Source organism: Apodemus sylvaticus, chromosome X (assembly GCF_947179515.1).
Source record: "Apodemus sylvaticus chromosome X, mApoSyl1.1, whole genome shotgun sequence".
Taxonomy (NCBI): Eukaryota; Metazoa; Chordata; class Mammalia; order Rodentia; family Muridae; genus Apodemus; species Apodemus sylvaticus.
Window position 1 is genome coordinate 54,888,712 of NC_067495.1, and position 21,555 is coordinate 54,910,266.

At 44.8% G+C, this 21,555-nt stretch overlaps 1 protein-coding gene across 1 annotated transcript in view; it reads left to right on the forward strand.

Annotated features, from left to right (window-relative positions):
- The window catches only part of LOC127674482 (transcription factor SPT20 homolog), a 45,459-nt gene that overhangs the window by 16,707 nt on the left and 7,197 nt on the right, over positions 1–21,555 (forward strand). The window contains exon 3 of the mRNA XM_052170248.1: positions 15,068–15,156. Coding sequence (XP_052026208.1) covers positions 15,068–15,156 — 89 coding nt within the window. The remainder of the gene's footprint in view (positions 1–15,067; positions 15,157–21,555) is intronic.

Below are 21,555 nucleotides of genomic sequence, written 5' to 3' on the forward strand. Positions count from 1 at the left end.
GCTCAGGCCATGTGAGTCAGCTGTAATGGTCGCCAGGGGACTAATTTTACTTTGTCACAGATGAGTGCGCTAAGGGATCCTGGAAGTCCACTCTGACATGTTTGAGACATGGAGTTTCCGCTTCAGGACTGCCACTGTTCATTGACAGCACCTGCATGTCATCTCTGCCTTTTCTGTCCGCCAGAATTTCTGAAGAGATGTGAATGCTTACTCTTAGCTTCATTCCCTCGAAATTTAGACAGTTGCTACAATTCCAGCAACTACCCCTTCTCCCAAGGTCCGATGGCAAATCGTGGCACTATCCCACTAAAGATTCCTCTGGGGAACCAGTGAGTTTATTGGGCTTCCTTACAGAGCATAGGTGAAGGATTGCCTTCAGAGATGTTAGTGCTCCCCACCCTCAAAAGGTGTCACAAGACCATCTTTGCCCATAAGAAATGACAACTTACTCAAATATTAAGCATCCCCTGCCCTATACCTCCCCAGCGTGTGTATATATATTTATGTATGTATACAGTATATATACATATACATACACATAATATATAATATATTAATATATATTAATCCATCCCCTCAAGAGACCTATTAAGGCAGATTTGAATATAACAGGTGGATACTCCAGGGGGAGATATAAACAGTCATCAAGCTCAGCTGGGATAATTCTTTGGCAAGGGGACACAGCTGAACTCCCAAAGGTGGCAGTTACTTGGCTGAGGATATAGTCATGTACAGGCAGCTTGTATATAACTAGTTAACTGTATGATGCGTCCACTAATGTTAATGTGGTTCAACTGTACTGTAGATATGAAATATCTCAGCAGCATCCAAGAGTGAACAACAGGCAAATGCAGAAACGCTGCAGCCTTCTGCCCTTGAGAGCTTCTCAGTGACTTCTCTGACCACCTAATTAGTAGGATTGAATCACATAGATGCAATCTCAGACAGATATAACAATAGCTCTCAGGTGTGGCTTGCCACCTACGCCTTACCCTAGGCAACAGCCTTACCTCTTAGACCTTCTGCGAATGATTGCTTAAGCCCTGCCAGCCTCTTTAGAGCTGGAGAACATGAATGCCCCTCCATCCTTGTGGAGAAAGCCTTCACCAATGCATGCCCACTGACCAGAGCCATTCACATCCCAGTAATACAGAGACTGGAGAGAAATGTAAAAAAATGAAGAGCTCCTGTCCCAAGCAAAAGGAGTGAATCATGATTCCATTCATGTGAAGTATCTAAAAGCATCAAAACCATAGAAACAGAACCAGTTGTGATGAAATAGGTATATAATCCCAGAACTCAGGAGGCTTAGGCAGAAAAATTGGGAATTCTAGACCAGCCTGAGCTAATTAGAAAGAATCTCCCCCCCTCCCCCTTCTCCCTTCTCATCTCCCCTCTCCCCCTCCCTCCCCTCTCTCCCTCTTCCCCTTCTCTCTTCCCCTCTCCCCCCTCCCCTGGTTGGTGGCTCAGTGTCTGAGAGATCTCAGGGGTCCAGGTCAGTTGAGACTGCTGGTCTTCCTATGAGGTTGCCCTCCTTCTCAGCTTCTTCCAGCCTTTCCCTAATTCAACCCTAAATTAACCACAGCAGTCCCTGGCTTCTGTCCATTGGTTGGGTGTAAGTATCTGTGTCTGTCTCAGTCAGCTGCTTGTTGGGGCTCTCAGAGGACAGCCATGCTAGGCTCCTATCTGTAAGCACACCATAGCCTCAGTGATAGTGTCAGGCCTTGGAGCCTCCCCTTGAGATGGATCCGAGGTTGGGCCTGTCACTGGACCTCCTTTTCCTCAGGCTCTTCTCCATTTTTGTCCCTACAAATCTTTTAGACAGGATCAATTCCAGGTCAGAATTTTTGACTGTGGGATGACAACCCCATTCCTCCACTTGATGTCTTATCTGCCTACTGGAGGTGGTCTCTACAAGTTCCCTCTCCCCACTGTCAGGCATTTAATCCAAGGTCCCTCCCTTTGAGTCCTGAGAGTCTCTCACCTCCCAGGTCCCTGGTACATTCTAGAGGGTCCTCCCATCTTCCTACCCCCGAGGTTGCCTGTTTCCATTCTTTCTGCTGACCCTCAGGGCTTCAGTCCTGTTGCCCCCACCCAATACCAGATCATGTCCCCATTTTCCCCCACCTACTTCCCCTCTTCCACCCAGTTCCCTCCCTCCCTCTCTCAGCTCTCTGGTTTCTTCCTCCCAAGTGGGATTGAAGAGATGGCTCAGCAGTTAAAGGCTAGGTTCACAACCAAAAATATAAGACCTTAAAAAAAAAAAAAACAGAATAAAACATGACTGGCTATTCTTCCTGAGGACCAGGGTTTTGATTTCCAACACCTACATGGCAGCTCATCTATAGTTACAGTACCAGAATGCCCTATTCTGACTTCCATAGGCAGTCAGCAACTTAGAAGAAAAAGTAGCTGATTTGAGGCTCAGAGTTCCAGAGTGTTAGAGCACGGGTGGCATCATGGGAGGACGCATGGCAGCCCAGAAGGCAGGCTTCATGCTGCAGCAGTAGCTCAGGACTCACATCTCAGTCCACACGCACCAGGCAGAGAGAGCTACTGGGATTGATTGGCCTTTTGAATTCTAACCCCCACCTTCCCGGGCAGTGGTGGCACAGGCCTTTAATCCCAGCACTTGGGAGGCAGAGGCAGGTGGATTTCTGAGTTTGAGGCCAGCCTGGTCTACAGAGTGAGTTCCAGGACAGCCAGGGCTACACAGAGAAACCCTGTCTCAAAAAAAAAAAAAAAAAAAAAAAAACCAAAAGACAAAAACAAAGGGGGAAAAAAACTTAAAAAAATTAATTCTAAACCCCCAACCCCAAGTGACACACCTCTCAGAATGAGGCTACACCTCCTAACCCTCCCCAAACAGTTCTACCAATTGTGTGTGTGTGTGTGTGTGTGTGTGTGTGTGTTTGGGGGTATTCAAATATGTGAGCCTATGGCATCCATTCTTGTTTGAACACCCACAGCATAGTAAAATAATAAAAAGAAAATTAAAAATCCTTGTTTTCTATGTCCAGCTCTTGGGTATTTTTTTAAGTGCCCGGGATAGTAAATGAAAAGGAAGTGAGACCAGCTTTATCCCTGTGCCCCTGACCAATCTGCAGGCTCATCTGAGGCTCTGGATGAAGAGTGTGCTTTATCTGCGCAATAAAGCACCAGCAAAGCCCTAGAGAGAAAAGTTGTAAGTGTTCAAGCAGCCTTGCGAGATGCCCCACACTGTCATCCCATGGGGGGGGAGGGAAGCTGGGGGCAGGAAGACCAAGAGCTGCAGGCCAGCCTGGACTCCACCATGAGACCTTGTCTTAAAAGAAAATTAATAAAAGACCAGCCAAAACTAAAAAAGAACCCACAGTGTAATGATCGAAATGGGAAATGTACATAAATAGCTGGACCAGTTTTTCTCTTGTTCAAAATTCTATTCTATTTGGGAGTAATTTTCTCCCACTTCAAGCTCCCTCATTATATGCGCTTTCATTCAAAATGTTAATTCTTCTTCCTCTTGTAATTTAACCATCCACTAATCATTTCTGGGATGGAAACACATATTCCTAAGTGAAATTCTATTGAAGAGCTGAATTAAGCAGACAGTTTGTTTGTTTCTGTAATTTCTTGTCTAATGGTTAATAGAATTGCCAACGAAGAACTTTTTCAAAGTCTTAAAAAACTATCTGTGGTGATGTTTTTGTGCAAACTAAACTTTTTTAGCCAGACAGAGGTTTAAACCTCAATAAAGGAAAACTGTGTGTGTGTGCGCGCGTGTGCGCGCGCGCTCACACATAGCCCCCAAATGATATTTGCAAAAGTAAATGAGTAGAATCTCTAAATGCAATGCAACTCATTTTAATTTAAGCACAAAGGAAACTAGATTCTAGTCTTGGGTAGTCTAATTGAGAGACCTTAGACAAGTAACTGAGAAGAAGCCTTCATCTTTTCACAAACTTGAGCCTGTTTTTAACACACTGGATGGACACTGGATCAAGAAACAAAAGGAAGTTAATGGCAGGCAGGTTTTATCTGCAGGAGAGAAAAGATAAGATACCAAGTCACACAGACAACCATCTCTGGCTGCCTTTAGCTGTCATCCTGCTCTCTTCCATCCCTGCAATTTAGAGGACTCTCTAACCACCGTAATTTATGGGCTCCTTAGCAAAACAACACTTTTAATGAAGTCAGCAGTGTACGAGATCAGCTAAGATTTTCCAGGATTTGAAGAGATAAAACAGCAATCAACTCCAAATTAGATCTTATTTAAACACTTTTAAGAGAAAGTCATAAGTCAACTTATGCATCCAATCGCATACTTTATCGCATTCAAGAAGAAACTTTGAAGATGGGAGAGTTTTGAGTCTCTACTCCCTCCTGTCCTCATAAAATACATAAAATGCTGTTCTGGTCTACAGCATGCAATGCATTAAGTGCTAACTTAGAACCAAGGCCCAGTTCCCCATCCCTTTCTGTATCCATAACGCCCTCCATGTAAATGTGTATGTAGTACTGCCAGGTGTGAAGCCAGCTACTTGATTTATTGAGCTCAGTAAACCATGAAAAGTGTTGGAGGTAGAGAGAGTGTGTTCAGTAGCATTTTTGCTCTTGCAGAGGACCTGGGTTCGACCATTATTTCATAACCATAATTTCAGTGCCAAGATAATCTGACTCCCAGAAGCAGCAGACACAGCTGTGGTGCACATATATACATCCAGGCAAGCAAAATACTCATACACACAAAATGAAATAAATAAATCTAAAAACTTCCAAATGAAAATGTAAGTTCTGTCATTCAAAACCAGAAAATATGTTGCCTTTATAAGATTTAGTTTTTTTTAATTTCCTTATGACCTTCTCATACCTCCCATAACCCTGCCCCTTCTGTCCCCAGTTGTCCCCTTCTACCTCCAGTATCCCTCTTTTATTTTCATTTCACATGTTTTTCTTTTATCACCCATCACCCCCCTTAAAGCCCCTTTTGTCACCACCTGTGATCCCAGCACTCGGGAGGCAGAGGCAGATAGGTGGATTTCTGAGTTGGAGGCCAGCCTGGTGTACAGAGTGAGTTCCAGGACAGCCAGGGCTACACAGAGAAACCCTGTCTCAGAAAAAAAAACAAATCAAAACAAAGCCCTTTTGTCTCATCTCATAGGCCCCAGTGTAAGTAACGTCCTGACCTCTGCCCACACTCACCCCCATATAACTATCCATATATAAAAATTCCAACTAAACACCCATATGTGGGATTACAGGCTAAGATTCACAGCCCATCAAGTATTCCCTGATCTGCTGTAACTTGAAGCTCATTGGGAAAGGCTCTTATGTGGACTCTACTTCATCCTTCCAGCCAGGTGTGCAGTGGCCTCTCGATAGCCTGAGGTAGGAAGTACATATACATACCTCATGTACATCTGTTCTTTTTCCCCACAGCTAACATGCAATGTTTTCTCTGCTGCCTTTATACCCCTAATCCATATACTTTCCTTCTCCTCGATTCACTCCCCTTGCCTCCTTCCCCATGTTCCCTTCAATTTGTTTACCCCAGCCCTAAAAAAGAAAAAAAAATCACTGTGAACCCAACCAGTATTTTAAGCACCCCTGACCCCAAGCCTTCATTAACTATTGACATATAAAATTTCTTCACTGGGGCAGGAGAGATGCTCAGCGTCCAGCACTCAATGGCCTTGAGGTGGACCCAGGTTTGATTTCCAGTATACACACGGTGGCTCACAACCACCCATAATTCCAGTTCCAGGGGATCTGATGCCCTCTTCTGATTCCTTTTATTTTTTAAAGATTATTTATTTATTATTATATCTAAGTACACTGTAGCTGTCTTCAGATGCACCAGAGGAGGATGTCAGGTCTCTTTACGGATGGTTGTGAGCCACCATGTGGTTGCTGGGATTTGAACTCAGGACCTTCAGAAGAGCAGTCAGTGCTCTTTACTGCTGAGCCATCTCTCCAGCCCCCTCTTCTGATTTCTGTGGGTACCAGATACATGGTACTCATACATATTCAGGCAAAACATGCATTCATTCATAAATAACATTTTAAATTTTAAAAAACGAAATCTTTCTTTTTATGTATGCTCTCTCTGTGTGTATGTGTATGAGAGAGAGAGAGAGAGAGAGAGAGAGATTGTCTGTCTGTTTGTTTGATCAGTTTAGGACTTTTCCTTTCGAGGCACAGTCTCATGCATCCCAGGCTGACCTCACACTCTCTCCATATAGCCAAGGCTGGTCTCAAACCCTAGATCCTCCTGCTTCTGATTATTGAGATTACAAGGATATGACACCAAGCCTGGCTCCTTTTAGGACATATTTTTATTTCCTATTGCATGTCATTATAAGAGGAAACAACCTAAACATTAGTATGGCTTTTTTGCAGTTTGTGTTCTACAAGAAGTGACACGTAAGGATCTAACACATGTAAGAAGATAAATACACTGCTTCCTTGCATGACTAAGGATTCCTAAAGTAGGAAGACAGTAGCACCATTCTCTTGCAATCCACACTGTTAGGCCTGGGGCACATGCTTAAGGACAAAGGAAGGCAGGGAAGAAGAAAGGGAGTTTTTAAACTTTTTCTTCCTGTGAGAACAAAGACAAACTGGCCCATTCCTGGGCCACAGAAGTGTACAATGGCACAAATTAAAACAAGGAAAATAAGATAGTTTAGGGAGAGAGGGTTCTCCTAGCATGTGCAAAGATCTCCGTTCAGTCTCCAGCAATGAAAAAGAAGTTAAACACAGAATTATCACGTGATCCTGCAATTCAATGCACAGGTATATATATATATATATATATATATATATATATATATATATATATATATATATATACCCAAGAAGACTGAAAACATGTTCACACAAAGTGTTGTCATAAAAGTTTATAGCAGCATTATTCCTAGTAGTTCAAAACTCGAAGCAACCCAAGTTGCCAGCAACTGACAAATGGGATTTTTTAAACTGGTAGAGCCAGATAATAGAACACAAGACTACCATTAAAAAGTGAGGTCCTAGCCAGACAGTGGTGGCCCACACCTTTAATTCCAGCATTCTGGAGGCAGAGGAATGCAGATCTCTGTGATTTTGAGATCAGCCTGATCTGCAAAATTCCAGGACAGCGAGGTCTGTTACAGAGAAACCTGTCTTGAAAAGCCAAAGGGGGCAGGTGGTTCTTGGCTTGTGCTGAGGCACAGATAAGACCTTGAAAATACTATACTTACGTGGACAAGGTGACTCACAATTGGATCTGGACCCGGATGGTGGCTGAGCTGCTCTCCCACACTCCCACCCCCAGGGCCGTATCACTGGGACCAGCTTTGCCTCAGTTCCTAGGCAAATTTTGGGGCCCAGTCTCCCAGAGTGCTGCAGCCAGTGAAGGGCGGAGGCAGTTTTGCACAGTCCTCAGACATCAATATGACCCAGGGTAGCAGCCCAGACCAGGGGGATGTCTGAATGACCTTTGGTGGTAACATGGGCCACAGACATTGACGCAGAGCTGGACATGATCTTCAGCAACTTCAGCAGCAGCATTGGGTCAGGACCTCATCATGGCCGCAGGTGGCAGCGCAGGCTATTCACATGAGGCTGTTCCCCTCCACCCTCCAGTTTCGAGTTCAGCCTCTCCACAGTACACACACCGTTCCACGGTCTCTTTCTCTCCCATCTCTCCCCCACTTACTTGCTCATCTTAGGGGCACCCAGACCTCTGGATGTTTTCTGCCCCTCTTACACCACATGGAGCTGGGCAGGGTGTCTTCTAGGCAGAAGCACACATCTTTAATGGCAGCCCTTAGGAGGCAAAGGTGCAGATCTTTTCGCGTTCAAGACCAGCCTTGTCTACAAAGAGAGACCCTGTCTGTCTTAGTCAGGGTTTCTATTCGTGCACAAACATCATGACCAAGAAGCAAGTTGGGGAGGAAAGGGTTTATTCAGCTTACACTTCCACATTGCTGTTCATCACTAAAGGAGGTCAGGACTGGAACTCAAGCAGGTCAGGAAGCAGGAGCTGATGCAGAGGCCATGGAGGGATGTTTCTTACTGACTTGCTTCCCCTGGCTTGCTCAGCCTGCTCTCTTATAGAACCCAAGACCACCAGCCCAGGGATGGTACCACCCACAAGGGACCCTCCCCACTTGATCACTAATTGAGAAAATGCCCCACAGCTGGATCTCATGGAGGCACTTCCTCAACTGAAGCTCCTTTCTCTGTGAGAACTCCAGCCTGTGTCAAGTTGGCACACAAAACCAGCTAGTACACTGCCTCAAGAAAAAAATAAAACATAAAGTCAATAATGTAATAGTGAATTCCAAGGATTGTCAGAAATCGTCAGAAGCTAGGGAGAAGCATGGCACACATTTCCTGTCAGCACCAATCCTGTGACACTTTGACTTTGGGCTTCTGCTCTCCAGAAATGTGATAGAATAAAACATTTCGAGCTACTTAGTTTCATGATGAATGCTAGAGAAGCCCTGGAGAGCCAATCATCAACTTGTTCTAAAATTTGTTTTTGTTTTAAGTGTACAGGTATTTTGCCTGTGTGCTTCTCAGTGTAGCATGTGCTGCCTGCAGCGGCCAGCAGAAGGCGTCATATCCCCTGCAATTGCAGTTACAGGCATTGTTAGGCACCACATGGGTGCTAGGAATCAAACCCAGGTCCTCTTGAAGAGCAGCTATCGATTGCTCTTAGCCACAGAGCCCTTTCTCCAATACCCCAAGTCACCAACTTACATGGAAATAGCAAGGTACCAGGCAGAGACAGGTAAGTGCCACAAGTCTCTATTTGCTTTGGCAGTTCACGGAGTAGAGCTGACACAATTAATCAATGTGCATGGAAGGATCTGGAAGCAAGGGAAACAGAGCTGCTGGCAGAGGGCTGACCTCAGATACACTGAATGGATAAAGTCTAAAGAGCTGCAACCTTGCTGCTCTTCTGGAGGACAGAGTTTGGTTCCCAATCCTCACTTCATACCTGCCTGAAACTCAAGCTCCAGAGGATCTGACATCCTTGTATGCCTTCCTCAGGTTCCTGCACACATGTGGCTAGCATGGAAGGATGCACACACACACACACACACACACACACACACGATATACATATAAATGTAATTTTAATTTTTTAACTTTATTTTTAATGATGCTATTTAAATGCTTTAATCTTATTTGTAACCCACCACCCACCAGAGGTAGTGGAAAAGAAAGAATACAGGGGAAGTGGACCTGTTTAGAAAGGTTTTTTGGAGCAACTCCAGTCTTCACTTTCTTTCCCACTACCTCTGGTGGGTGGTAGGCTACAAAGGAGGTTAAAGCATTTAAGAACCATCATTAAAAATAGGGTTTGAAAAAAAATTAAAACTATAGGTGGTGCCCAACGTGGGGAAGTGAACCTGTTTAGAAAGGTTCTTTGGAGCAACTCCCATCTCTGTTGTCTGGAAATTAGCAGTTCAGTTCACAGGTCAGCAGGCAGCAGCTCGATCCACTCACAAACACATCACAGATACACCAGCAGTCAGGTTAAGTAGAGTCGGGTTAGCAACAGTGGTGGCATGACCTGGCAGAGACAGCCAGGCCTCAGCCTCAGCTCCAGTCAGCAGGAGGGACCAGGAGGGACACCAGGAGAAGTTCTTGGTTGTGCCTCTCTCAGGGAATCAAAAATCAGTGTAGACATGAGACCCACAAACATTGCATAGCTAGCTGTACCAGCAAACCATGTTAAGATTCTAAGCTCCACCCCACAGTTACCTGGCAACAGCCAGCTATGCCCCTCACCCCAGTTACCTGGCAACAGCCAGGTAGGTCTGGCCCACTATAAAAGGGGCTGCTTGGCCCCTCCTCTCTCTTGCCTCTTGATCTCTTAGCCTCTCTCTTTACTGTCTCTTTGGCTCTTCCCTTCCCCCTCCCTTCCCACCTCTCTCCACGCGCGGTCATGGCCGGCCTCTGCTTCTCTACTCTCTCCCTCTCTCTGCCTTTCTCTGCCTCTACTACCCTTTTCCATGCCCTGAATAAACTCTATTCTATACTATACCATAGTGTGTCTGGTCCCTCAGGGGGAAGGGAGGCCTCAGCATGGGCCCACTGAGGCATCCCCTTCCCCCACACCACTGTAGAACATATTCTCGTGCCATTTCTCTTTTTATGATCACAAGTCAGCTCTGTCTGTCACTCCATCAAGTCCTATTTATACCCTCTGTCTTTGTCAGGGTTTTACTGCTGTGAGCAGACACCATGGCCAAGGCAACTCTTATAAGGAGAACATTTGAGGCTGGCTTACAGGTTCAGAGGTTCAGTCCTTGATTATCATCAAGGCAGGAGCATGGCAGCATCCAGGCAGGCATGGTGCAGGAGGAGCAGAGAGTTTTACATCTTCACCTGAAGGCTGCTAGGAGAAGACTGGATTCTAGGCAGCTAAGGTGAAGGTCTTAAAGCCCACACCCACAGTGACACACCTACACCAACAGAGCCACACCTTCTTATACAGAGCCTCACTCCCTGGGAAGAGCATATGCAAACCCTCACACTGATGCAGGGAAAGCAGATTCACATGAAATCATTCCATTAGAGTTCATGATGGCTGGCAGGCAAAACTGCCTCCCCTTACTCCTCCATTCAATATATAAATGAAAAATGTCTCTCAATAACGCTACAGAATAGAACATTCTGTAGGAGTATCTTGCTTCATGTCATTTCCTTAGATGTACCATACCTGCAGAAAGGATGCTTTTGCTCTTCTTAGAATTAGGGCTCTACAATCAGCTCTAAGTTGTGATATGAAAGCAAGGTCTTCTGACTTGATCATCTCAGGATGTTTCATAGAAGAACAAGGGTGGCTGTAGCCAATCAGGAGAAATTGAAGAAGAAAATTATCTAAGTGCTTTCTGGTGGTCATGGCTTAAGTCATGCAGCCTTAATAAAATATTCATCTGGTCAATATGTAGAACATGCTGTGCTCTCTCTTGCTTATGCAAGTAGGTCCTATATACCTGGGTAGTGAAAGAAAAGTGTGCCTTTAGATTTACCATTATTTTCTTTCTTTCCCTGTCATACCCTTTCCATTATATAAAAGTTTCTATTCTCTGGATACCACAGTCCCTCTTCTGCAGGTTTAAAAATCCTTTTCTGTATACACAAGTTCTCTATTAGGTAAGGGCAATTCCAAAATTGTAATCATTCACTTAATTCATTCAGTGACACACCTACTCCAACCGGGCCACAGCTTCAAATAGTGCCACTCTCTGGGCCAAGCATATACAAACCACCCCACGTGTCCCCCATGTGCCTGGCCTCAGCACGTGCATCCAATCAGCCCGAGTCCTTGGAAGCAGCAACTGTAGTATTCTATCAGAAGTTTTTTGGTGCATTTCTCTCTATGGCGTCCTCACAAATGCAGCTCAACTACACAATGTAAGGCAGACCAATAAATGTGTGTCGTTAGCAAAGAATCTTTCATCACATGCCCTATCATGTGCTTGCTTTAGCAGAACACCATCCAACCAACTTTCCAAAGAACTCTTAAGTTTCTACTTCATATAAATATAAGTAGAATAATTTTTTTGGAACAGGATTTCAATATACAACTTTGACTGAACTGGAATCCCTGTAGACCAGGATGGCCTCAAACTGACAGAGATTTTTCCCACCTCTGCCAATGGACTTCTGGAATAAAAATAAATCCTTTTTAAACTATTTAATGAAACAAGTATGGTGGTACATGTTTGTTATCCCAGCACGTGGGAAACTGAGGCAGTAGGATCATGAGCTTGAGACCAGCCTGTACTGCACACAGCAAGAGACTCGCAAACAGCAACCAAATGAGAACAAATTTAATTAGCACAGTTTTGTGTTTCCAGAAAAGGTTGCTGTTCCCTACCTTAGTAGCCAGACTGATGTTTTATTTGAAGTACATCCTGAGGTGACTGGACCCATATAGCCAATTTATCACATCACTTTGATTGCCTCTGATACAACAGTTTTTATTCTACTCTTTCAGCCTAGGGCTTGAAACCACAGCCTCCCCTGTTCTAAGCAAGCGCTCCTGCGTGAGCTGCATCCCTAGACCACCATGTCTGAATGTCAAAAGTCATGTATTTCTTTTTTACCCCAACACAAAACCTTCTCTAATTGCTTCCTCTTTTGCTTTGTCTCCTGTTCTGACTTGTTAGAAAACTGAAGTCCCTGGGGGAAACCCAGCATCATGCCTCTCTCCTGGCTTCTGTGGTCGCTGCCATCCACTCACACTCTTGGCTTGTCCCTGCATACAGTTCTCTACCTCCATCTTCACATGGCCATTGCTTCTCTGTCTTCTCCTTTTAGATCTCTTAAAAAGACATTATCATTGGATTGACAGTCCACCATAAATCCAAAAATAATCTCACTCTAGCATTTCATCAGTATCAGGAACTAAGACTCAGATGCATCTTGGGTTTGGGGGTGGGAATAAGGCTAAGATACAATTCAACCCACTATAGTCATTATCAGACTGAGACCTTTGAGATTCAGACTGTTTTGTCTATTATTTATTCCAAGTGCCTAGAATAATATGTCCTAATGATAATGTCTTAAACATAGAAAGTGCTCAGTGGGCTTGCTGAATCAGTGGGTGGGTGGACTGTTGGTGGCTGCTAGGATGAAGGATATCATCTAACCTGGGTGGTGGACACTCCACGGTGTAGGCCAGAATTGGAACGTATGCATTAAGGACTCATGGAACTATAGAAATTTGATCATCATTCCAGGTAGGACTCAAAACTGCAGTGCACAGTCCTCAGTGAAAAGCAGCGCAGGAATGGATGCAGCGCTGCGCACCTGTACACCCAGCACTGAGGAGGCTGGGCCAGGAAGTGGGCCAGGAGGCTAGACTAGGCCATATAGTGAAATGCTATCCCAAAGCAGTGGAGGTAGGGTGACGCAGGACACTCCATGGCTTCATAGCCACATAGTTGAAATTTAAAAACAAACAAAACACAACAATAACATCCAAAAAAATGTTTCACAAATCCTTGCAAATACATTCCAGATGAAGCTTCTCCAGTCTTCAGAGAGTTGTTAGGTAAACTTGGCAGAGACCCCAACTGTCACAATGAGGATTCGCAGCCCTCTCTCCAATTTCTACAAATTACTAACTCTTCTTCGTGATCCTAATTTGTCAACTTCCATGTGGTCTTGATTTCTTCCCTTGCCAAAATTCAGGCCAGTTCCCGGTTGTTGTGCAACATTCCCCTAGCCCTCTTCACAGTGTGAGCACATGCTGTTGCGCATTTTGCTAAAGTTCTGGGATTTTATATAGTATACCTACATTCTCTTCATGGTCTGCTCCCTCCATTTTCTTCTTATTCAATTCCCCCTTTCCTCTCCAACCGTAGTGTAAAGCGTGAATTCTTTCTTTGTCGCAAGCCAAGCAGTTCTGTTCATAGTTAGCTACCAACATCGCTGCTGCCACCCACCCTGCCCTGGTCTATCTCACCTTCTACTCTGAACAGGCTTGAAGGAGAGAGGGGAGGATTGTAGCTGTGCAGCAGCTTTGGTCAAACTGGGTCCACCTGGAAGGAGAGCTGGGCTGAAAAAAGAACAGACAGGCGGGCGAGAGAAATAAAGAAACCAAGACAAAGTTCTGATCAAGGCTCGCTGTTTAATATCTTAACCCAGAATATATAGGGGGAAACCCATCCTCTGTTTTGCCAGGATCTCGTCAGCAAAACAAGCTCAGCTGTTCTGTGGGTGGTCAGCTTCTTGCAGGAAGCTGTGGATGTGGCAGAGCAATAGACATCACTTAGGTCAGACTCTGCCTTAGGTGGGCTAGGTGACAGTGGCACACAAGGTCTGGTTTAGCCGGCTCAAGGCTGGGAGAAGGGCATAGAGGAAGAAGAGGGAAGGGAAAGAACAGGAAGGAAGAAGGGGAGGGAAGGAGGAGACAGAGGGAAGGATGAAAGGAGGAAGAATGGGAGGAAAGAGAGGAGGAAGGGACCACTGGGGAGAAGAGAGGGAGAAGCAAAAGAATTCGAAGGAAGAAGACAGGAGGAGAAGAGAGGAATTAGAAACTTCTAGGAGGAACCAGCCCATCAAAAGAATATGTTTTTATTTTTCCTGTGTTCCATTAATAATAGACTAAATTTTGAAGGTCTCCGAGTAAGAAGTGAACTTCAGCAACAGCTCCTGGGCCACTTGCTGCAGACTTCCCTTGGCTTTCTTACCAGAGTGAAGCAAGTCTCTTCTCAAGTTTACGTTTAATTTGAATCGCAACCATAATGATGAGTTCCCCCGCCCCACCCCCGCTGCTGCCTTTCGTATTGTCTTTTCTTGGCGAGCTCCCCTTGGCTCTCTGCTCGCCTGCTGTACACTGTGTACGAACCACAGAGCTGCGTGCGCTGTGTTAACTGCCTTTTGTTTGTTCCCACAATCAGCTCCAAAAAAACAGCTGTTGAATGCTCGTCCTTGGATCTGGCGTCTTCTTTCAGAGACCTTGAACGGCAGGCAACAGCTTCTGCTTTTCATTTTCTTGAAGAAAAAGGAGATTAAAAAAAAAAAAAGCAAGGAAAAAGAAAAAGAACAGGCCAGGAGCTTGTAGCTGCTAGTTAATGACTTACTTTCTCCCTTTTCCTTAATCAACAAAGTTCATACTCCCACAGCCCCAGGGCTCCCCTTAAATTTTCTGACCTCAGCTGAACTTCACAACTCACTGAGGGGGTCCAAATGAGCCAGTCTGCGGGGAGTGCCATTTGACACAGAGGTGAGGAAAGCACGGACAATTGTCAAGGTTCTGTGGTGCCAGTAGGCCCCATCTGTTGAAAAGTCAGACATTTAAGCGCCATTGGTCATTTTGGGTATGAATTGGCAGGTGGGTTTTTGCTTTAGGGAGTTTTCCTTATGAAAACTTGGCATTGAGTGATGGACACATTTAATACCTTGTGGTATGAAAAAGCACTCAAGAAAATCAAGACAAAGTGTCCTTTTCTGGACACGAGCTATTGCTTAGTGTGGAATCATTGCTTCAAATCTAACAGCTAATCAAAACAGCCATTATTAAATGTCACGAGCTGTGTTTAAATTGCTTTTTGACCACTGGTTTTTCTCACCACAGCTCTCCACCGGGGTCATGTAAAGAGAGCTTTGGAGGAGGGAGCCCAAGTAGCACGAATCCAGTGCCACAAGATTTGCTCCAGCCATCCAGTGAGTCCTAGGGAAGGGTTTTCAATGTGCAGCTTGGATCAGAGTCACCGCCTTATGAAACTCACAGTCACAGACAAGCCTTGAAACCAACATGTAATGTGTGGGACACATGAGAGCCTGCTGTAAGTCAGCGCACTTTTGTAACTGCCTTGTAAATAGAATTTCACTCCCTTCTTTGGCTTAGCCCATCACAAACTATCTTTGGCAAGCTTCATGGTCACTTCTATGCTGCAAGTCTCTCTCCCGCTTCCCTCCCCTCCCTTCCCCTCCCCTCCAGTCCTCTTCCTTCCACACTCCACCTGACCCCTAGAGATAGAAAGCTAGTGTTCTGTCCAAAGGTAGATCAGACTCTTCTTCTTCTTCTTCTTCTTCTTCTCCTCCTCCTCCTCCTCCTCCTCCTCCTCCTCCTCCTCCTCCTCCTTCTTCTTCTCCTCCTCCTTCTCCTTCTCCTCCTCCTTCTCCTTCTTCTCCTCCTCCTTCTCCCCCTCCTCCTCCTCCTCCTCTTCTTCTTTTTTTGATTTTCGAGACAGGGTTTCTCTGTGTAGCCCGGGCTGTCCTGGAAGTCACTCTGTAGACCAGGCTGGCCTCGAACTCAGAAATCCACCTGTCTCTGCCTCCCAAGTGCTGGGATTAAAGGCGAGTGTCACCACCGCCTGGCAAACCACCTTAATCTGTTTAAATAGATTATGGTCCTGCCTGTCTCACCTCAGCCCCACAGAAAATAGGAGCCTTAAATGGAAACTCCCAATAGCCCAGCTTCAAAAAAATGGCCCCCCAGATGTGTACTCTGACTAAGGTAATAATGGCCACATCCTTGATTATTTCCTTCCCTGATACCATACAGCTAGGCTCTTGCTTCCCCACTATCCAGTCATCCAGTCTGTAACTACATTGACCTCACTCCAGTCCTTGCTGCTTTTGAGCCAGTTCACACCCAGCGGTCAGAGGAATTTAAAAAAAAAAAAGTGTCCTTTTGTTTTGCTCAAAACAGGTTCTCACCAAGTACCCAACCTGGCCTCAAACTTAATTCTTGTGACCTCTGCCCCCCCCTAAGGCTGAGAGGTTCCAGATGTGCTGGAGGGCCCGGTAAAGCAGTGGATTATGGACCACTTTCTGCTTGAATGCCTTGCAGTAGGTTCTCATCTCCCATGTGATAAAAATGCCACTAGCCATGACCTAAAAAGGCCTCCCTGGCTGTTGTGACTTGGACTAAAAACACGCAATGCCCATACCTCTCCCAGGGACTGGCTGTCTGTCCCTGTCTTGAGCAAGCTGCCCCCACTCAGGGCTACTTTCTCAACCTGAAATACCCTCTCTCTGGTACCTTACATGGCCAGAGCCTTCACTTATTTATATTCTGTCTCCCTCCACTGGATTTGAAATTCCATGGAGAAAAGAATTTCACCTTATTTACAGTTGTACTCTTAGCCATAAGAGCATACCTGACACACTATAGTAAAACAGCAAACATCTGCTGTTTCCTTGTAAGATATGGTGGTTTGAACGAGATTGGCACCCACGAGCTCATATATTTGAATGCTTAACTCCCAGCTGAGAAGCTGTCCATGAAGGATTAGAAGGTATGGCATTGTTGGGGTAGGCAACGCCTCGTTGGAGCAAGTGTGTTGCCAGTTCCAGTCTCTGTCTGTCTTTCTGTCTGTGTCTGTGTCTCCTTGCCTGCTGCCTGATGAGCAGGATGTAAAGCTCTCAAGCCTTCCTCCAGCCTGCCGCCATGCTCCTTGACATGATGATAATAGGCTAAGCCTTTGAAACTCTGAGCAAGCCCCCAATCAAATACTTTCCTTTATAAGAGTTGCCTTGGTTGTGTTGTTTCTTCACAGCAATTGAACACTGACTAAGAGAGAGGTCAGCTGAGCTAGCTCTCCAAATGACAACAAATATTTGTATCATTAAATGAAGAACTGGGAATGGAGCAGGAGGATAAATTTGAGCAATTCATTTTGGAGGCAGCCTCTCTCGGAGTGACCAGGGTTAACAAGTTTTCCCTTATACATATATCCACTGTGTCTATGAGCTGCTGATGACATATTTATCCCCACATCACTCTCAGAATGTATGTTGATTTTCTAATCCACTCATAAGTACAAGAATCAGAAATTAACTTGAGCTAAGTTAGCCCAAACAAGAATTCCTTACTGTGTAGTAGAAATTTAGATACCCTGTCCTCTGTTCAGCTGATTCCTTCTCTATAGATGGGGTTTCCACCCTCTTGTCATGTTCCCCCCACACACACACACTCGCACACGCACATGCACAGATGCATGCATAATAATTCTGAGTTGTTATAACATCTCTGTTGCTCCCATTTTCTGATGGATTCTGATTCTCGGGTCCTCCTGGGTGCTTTGGGCTTGGAGCTGAATTGCGGATTCCTGGAAACTGTAAAGTGTTAAACTTGTCCTATAGGAGAGAAAGAAGAGAAAAGGCAAAGTATTTGAATCTGTTCAAGGAAAGAATAAGTATATTTTAAGCATCAAAGCACGATGCATTATTTCCTAAAGGAGAATTGCATTAAGAATAAGCACATATTTCTGGATATGGTGGTGCATGCCTGGGATCCTAGCACTCTTGGGAAGCAGAAAAGGGAGGATCTTTGTAAGTTCAAGACCAGCCTAGTCTACATAATGAGTTCCAGAGTGGCCAAGCTGCAAACTAAGACCCTGTCTCATCAAAAGAAGAAGGGGAGGAGGAGGACGAGGACAAGGAGGAGGAGGAGGAGGAGGAGGAGGAGGAGGAGGAGGACGAGGACGAGGACAAGGAGGACAAAGAGGAGGAGGAGGAGGACAAGGAGGACGAGGACGAGGAGGACGAGGAAGCAGCATATATTTATTAGTCCTGAAAGCTTAATAGGTTGTCTGAAGTTGTTGCCTTTTCAAATCAAATGACTCAGATTCCAGGAGGTTCTTTTGTAACATGATCAATCTGATTCTGTTGGTAACACAGCAAACTCAGATCATTACAATGTTTAATTGAGAGCAGCCTGTTTCCCTGTCCTTAAGTTCAATTTCATGAGATGTCATCAGCCCACAGGTGTTTGACTCTGTAGAAACAGAGCCATCCATATATTTTGAATTTTAAAAAGTGATTGAATTGGGGATGTGAAGTTTTAAGTTTTTGTGGAATGATGTCATGTAAGTTACAACAATGAGCATGTTCAGAAAAAAAGTAGATAGGAAAAATGTATATAGCGGTTAATATTCTGACTTTAGGGGCTGGAGCGATGGCTCGTTGGTTAACGGCATTGGCTGCTCTTCCAGACGACCTGAGTTCAATTCCCAGCACCTGCATGGCAGCTCACAACTGCCTGTGACTCCAGCACCAAGGCATCCAATGCCCTCTTTGGGCCTCTGAGGACACCAGATATACACACACCAGTGCACAAACATACATGCAGACAAACAACCATACATGTAAAATAATATCTATTTTTTAAAATCTGGCTTTGTAGCCTGATGTTTCAAACCTTGGTTTCTTGCCTCTTAATCAGCTCTATGTAGTTTGATTTATTTTTCATTATAAAAATAGGATGTTAGCATTCCTTATATGAGGGCTCTGGAGAAGTCAGACTCACTGACATAGAACGTAGAAGGACAAAGCCTGAGATGGCTCAGCAGGAAAAGGTGCTTGCTGCTGAGCATGGCGACGTGAGTTCAATCCCTAGGTCCCTCATCATAGAAGAAGAGCTCTGACTCCTCCAAGCTGTACTCTGACTTTCACATATGCCCCGTGGCACCTATATGCATGTGTACATTCGAATAAATAAGTGTAACTTTTTAAAAATTTTCTTTCGGGAGGGAGAAAAGAAAGGGAAGGGGAGAGAAGGAGGAAGGAGAAAGCGAGAGGAGGAAGGGAAGGGAAGGGAAAACCCCATAGCCTGGGGCTAGGAATGCAGTTCCCTTGTAGAGTGTTTACCTAACATGCAAAAAGTCTCCAGCATTGGAAAAATTGAAAAAGAGGAGAGGGAGCATACATGCGCACACGCATGTGCACACATGCACACACACACACACACACCACAGAAAGGAGGCTGTATACACACAGAAGCCACAGTTGGAGGGCTGTAGTCACAAGCTAAGGAGAGAGGTGCTGCGGGCCACCAGGAAATTAAAGAAGGTCAAGCAAGGACGTCCAAAGTTCCCAGCCCTGAAACACCTCCCCTCCCACCATCCAACGCCACAGAAGAGATTCCTAGAGTTTGGAGCCAACTAACAAAAGCAAAGGCAAAAGCCGTCCTTGGTCTCTTGTACATACTTTTTCATATGTCCCGCTCCACATTTTTATTGATTTGTTCATTTTCCATGTTATTCATTGCAAAGAAAGTTTCTGTGGCCTCTCTTCTCCCCTTCACCTCTACCTTTCAAGAGGTAATACTTTTTTTTGAGGTGACCCTTTCCTGACCCCCATCAGTCCCCAAATCAACAGGCCCTTTTTTTTTTCTGTTTCCACCTGCCCTGGGGTTAAATACAAATGCCTGTTATGTTAACAGAAAAGAAGAAAATGAGAATGGAACTGCAAGAAAGTTTGCCTAATTTGTAAAATGAAATGAGTTTCGATTCCAGCAGCTTATGTATTATTCTCGTGAGGACTGGGTTTACATCGATCATCTTTTTTTTTTTTTTCCTGGCAGTCAAGTGTGGAATATGGTAGAGTGAGAAATGTAATTGTGGAGACATAAAAAATTGCGTCTCGATGCCCATCATCGGGACACTTTTCTCAAGATGCTATCTTGGTGTCCTTCAGAGCAATAACGATACCAATTGAGAACGTAACAGAAGCAACTTAAGTGTTATGCCTCGTTTACTTCTGGCCTAATGTGCTTGAGAGCCGGGCTATTGCTCATGACATAAAGTTCTGTCAGAAAGACTGGAAACACTTCAAGACCATTAAAATAAAATGCCCGCCATTCCTGCTGTTCAAATATTCCTTAGCTTCTAATTTAAGACACCAACACCTAAGAATGTAATTGTGTTATTCTCTCTGATAGCTGGAATCTATCTAAGCCAAATGCCTAGGAATTATGGACTATTGGGGCTACAGGAGTCCAGAAGACAAATGAGGTGGGCAAAACGTGTTATTTTGTACTGGCTCGTTCAACATCTGGGCTCTGTTTCCATTTATGTGTTAAAATGCAAAGACTAGAGTGTCTGAGTGTCTTTCCTTGGCTCCATTGAAGGAGAGGTTGGGGAAATGGACAAACCGCCTGAAAATGGAAACTTAGGGGCGAGAGGGAGAAGACAGAAAGACTTACACACCTCTGCTCAGAATTATTGTCCACACTAAACTTTCTAATTGTCTTTTTTTTTTTTAATCTGGGAGTTTTCACCTTGCAACTCAAACTTCTCACCCTGATTCGCCAGTGAGAGCACATGGGAGAAGGAGTGCTGGATCAGAAAAGGGCAATTTTAAAAGCAAACGCCCGGACAAAGTGACACCTGTCCCCTTCACATGGGGAAAACCATTTCTGTCTAATGCGTGCCTCAGGAGAGATACGTTTTAGATTCAGGTACCCCATAGGTACATCAGGGCTTTGACTGGGACATGGTGCCAATTCAAAGTGTCACATGGTAGGAAAATGGGGAGAAATCTCAACTCGGTTTCTATTCTTTAATAGAAAGCAATACTGCAGTTTAAATTAGCAGGGCCCTGCTGAACCCTTATTTAAAATGTGTTTGCAATGACATCCCAAGAAAGGAATTTTTTTCTTGTTTAATTGCACTGTCAGTGTGGACCGCTTTCACTTTAAACCATTCTGAGATAGACCTTTTAATAGAAAGTGACAATTTAAATTGCCATGATAGCAGCCGAAATGGTGCTTAAAGTCATTACTAAACTGATGTCGCAGTTGGCTCCAGACCAGTTTGTTAAAGCTGAAGAAAAGGTGTGGGGGGACGGGAGGAAAGGAATGAACTGGTGAATCATTAATTCCTTTTGTATCCATTGTAATAACATCAGCTGTGATGAAGTCATCTGGCCCCCGGTGGATGTAATGTACATTTCTATTGAATTCCACATTATTCCACTCTAACGTTTACCCTGATTAATGCTGACTACTGGGGAACTGCTCCAGTCACAAGCACTTAGTTCTCTGCAGTGACTTTGTTTTCTTGTCTTCACTCCCAGGGTCCAAAGAGAGGGACTGTGGCTTCCATTTGCTGGCTGGAGTTCCAGTCTGCCTTTCTTTACTCTTCCTAGAATTAGTCAGACTCTCTTGGCATTCCCTGCAGGCGACTCTCACTAGCTTTCCGGGAGTGCCATCTGCAGACTGAATGAGTCCTAAGAGCCTAGGTGAAGACCACCTAAGGGAGGCCACTGGTCAAATGACATGGGGGGAAGCAGTGATGGAATACAGCTTCTGTGGACCTGGGTAACAGCTCACGA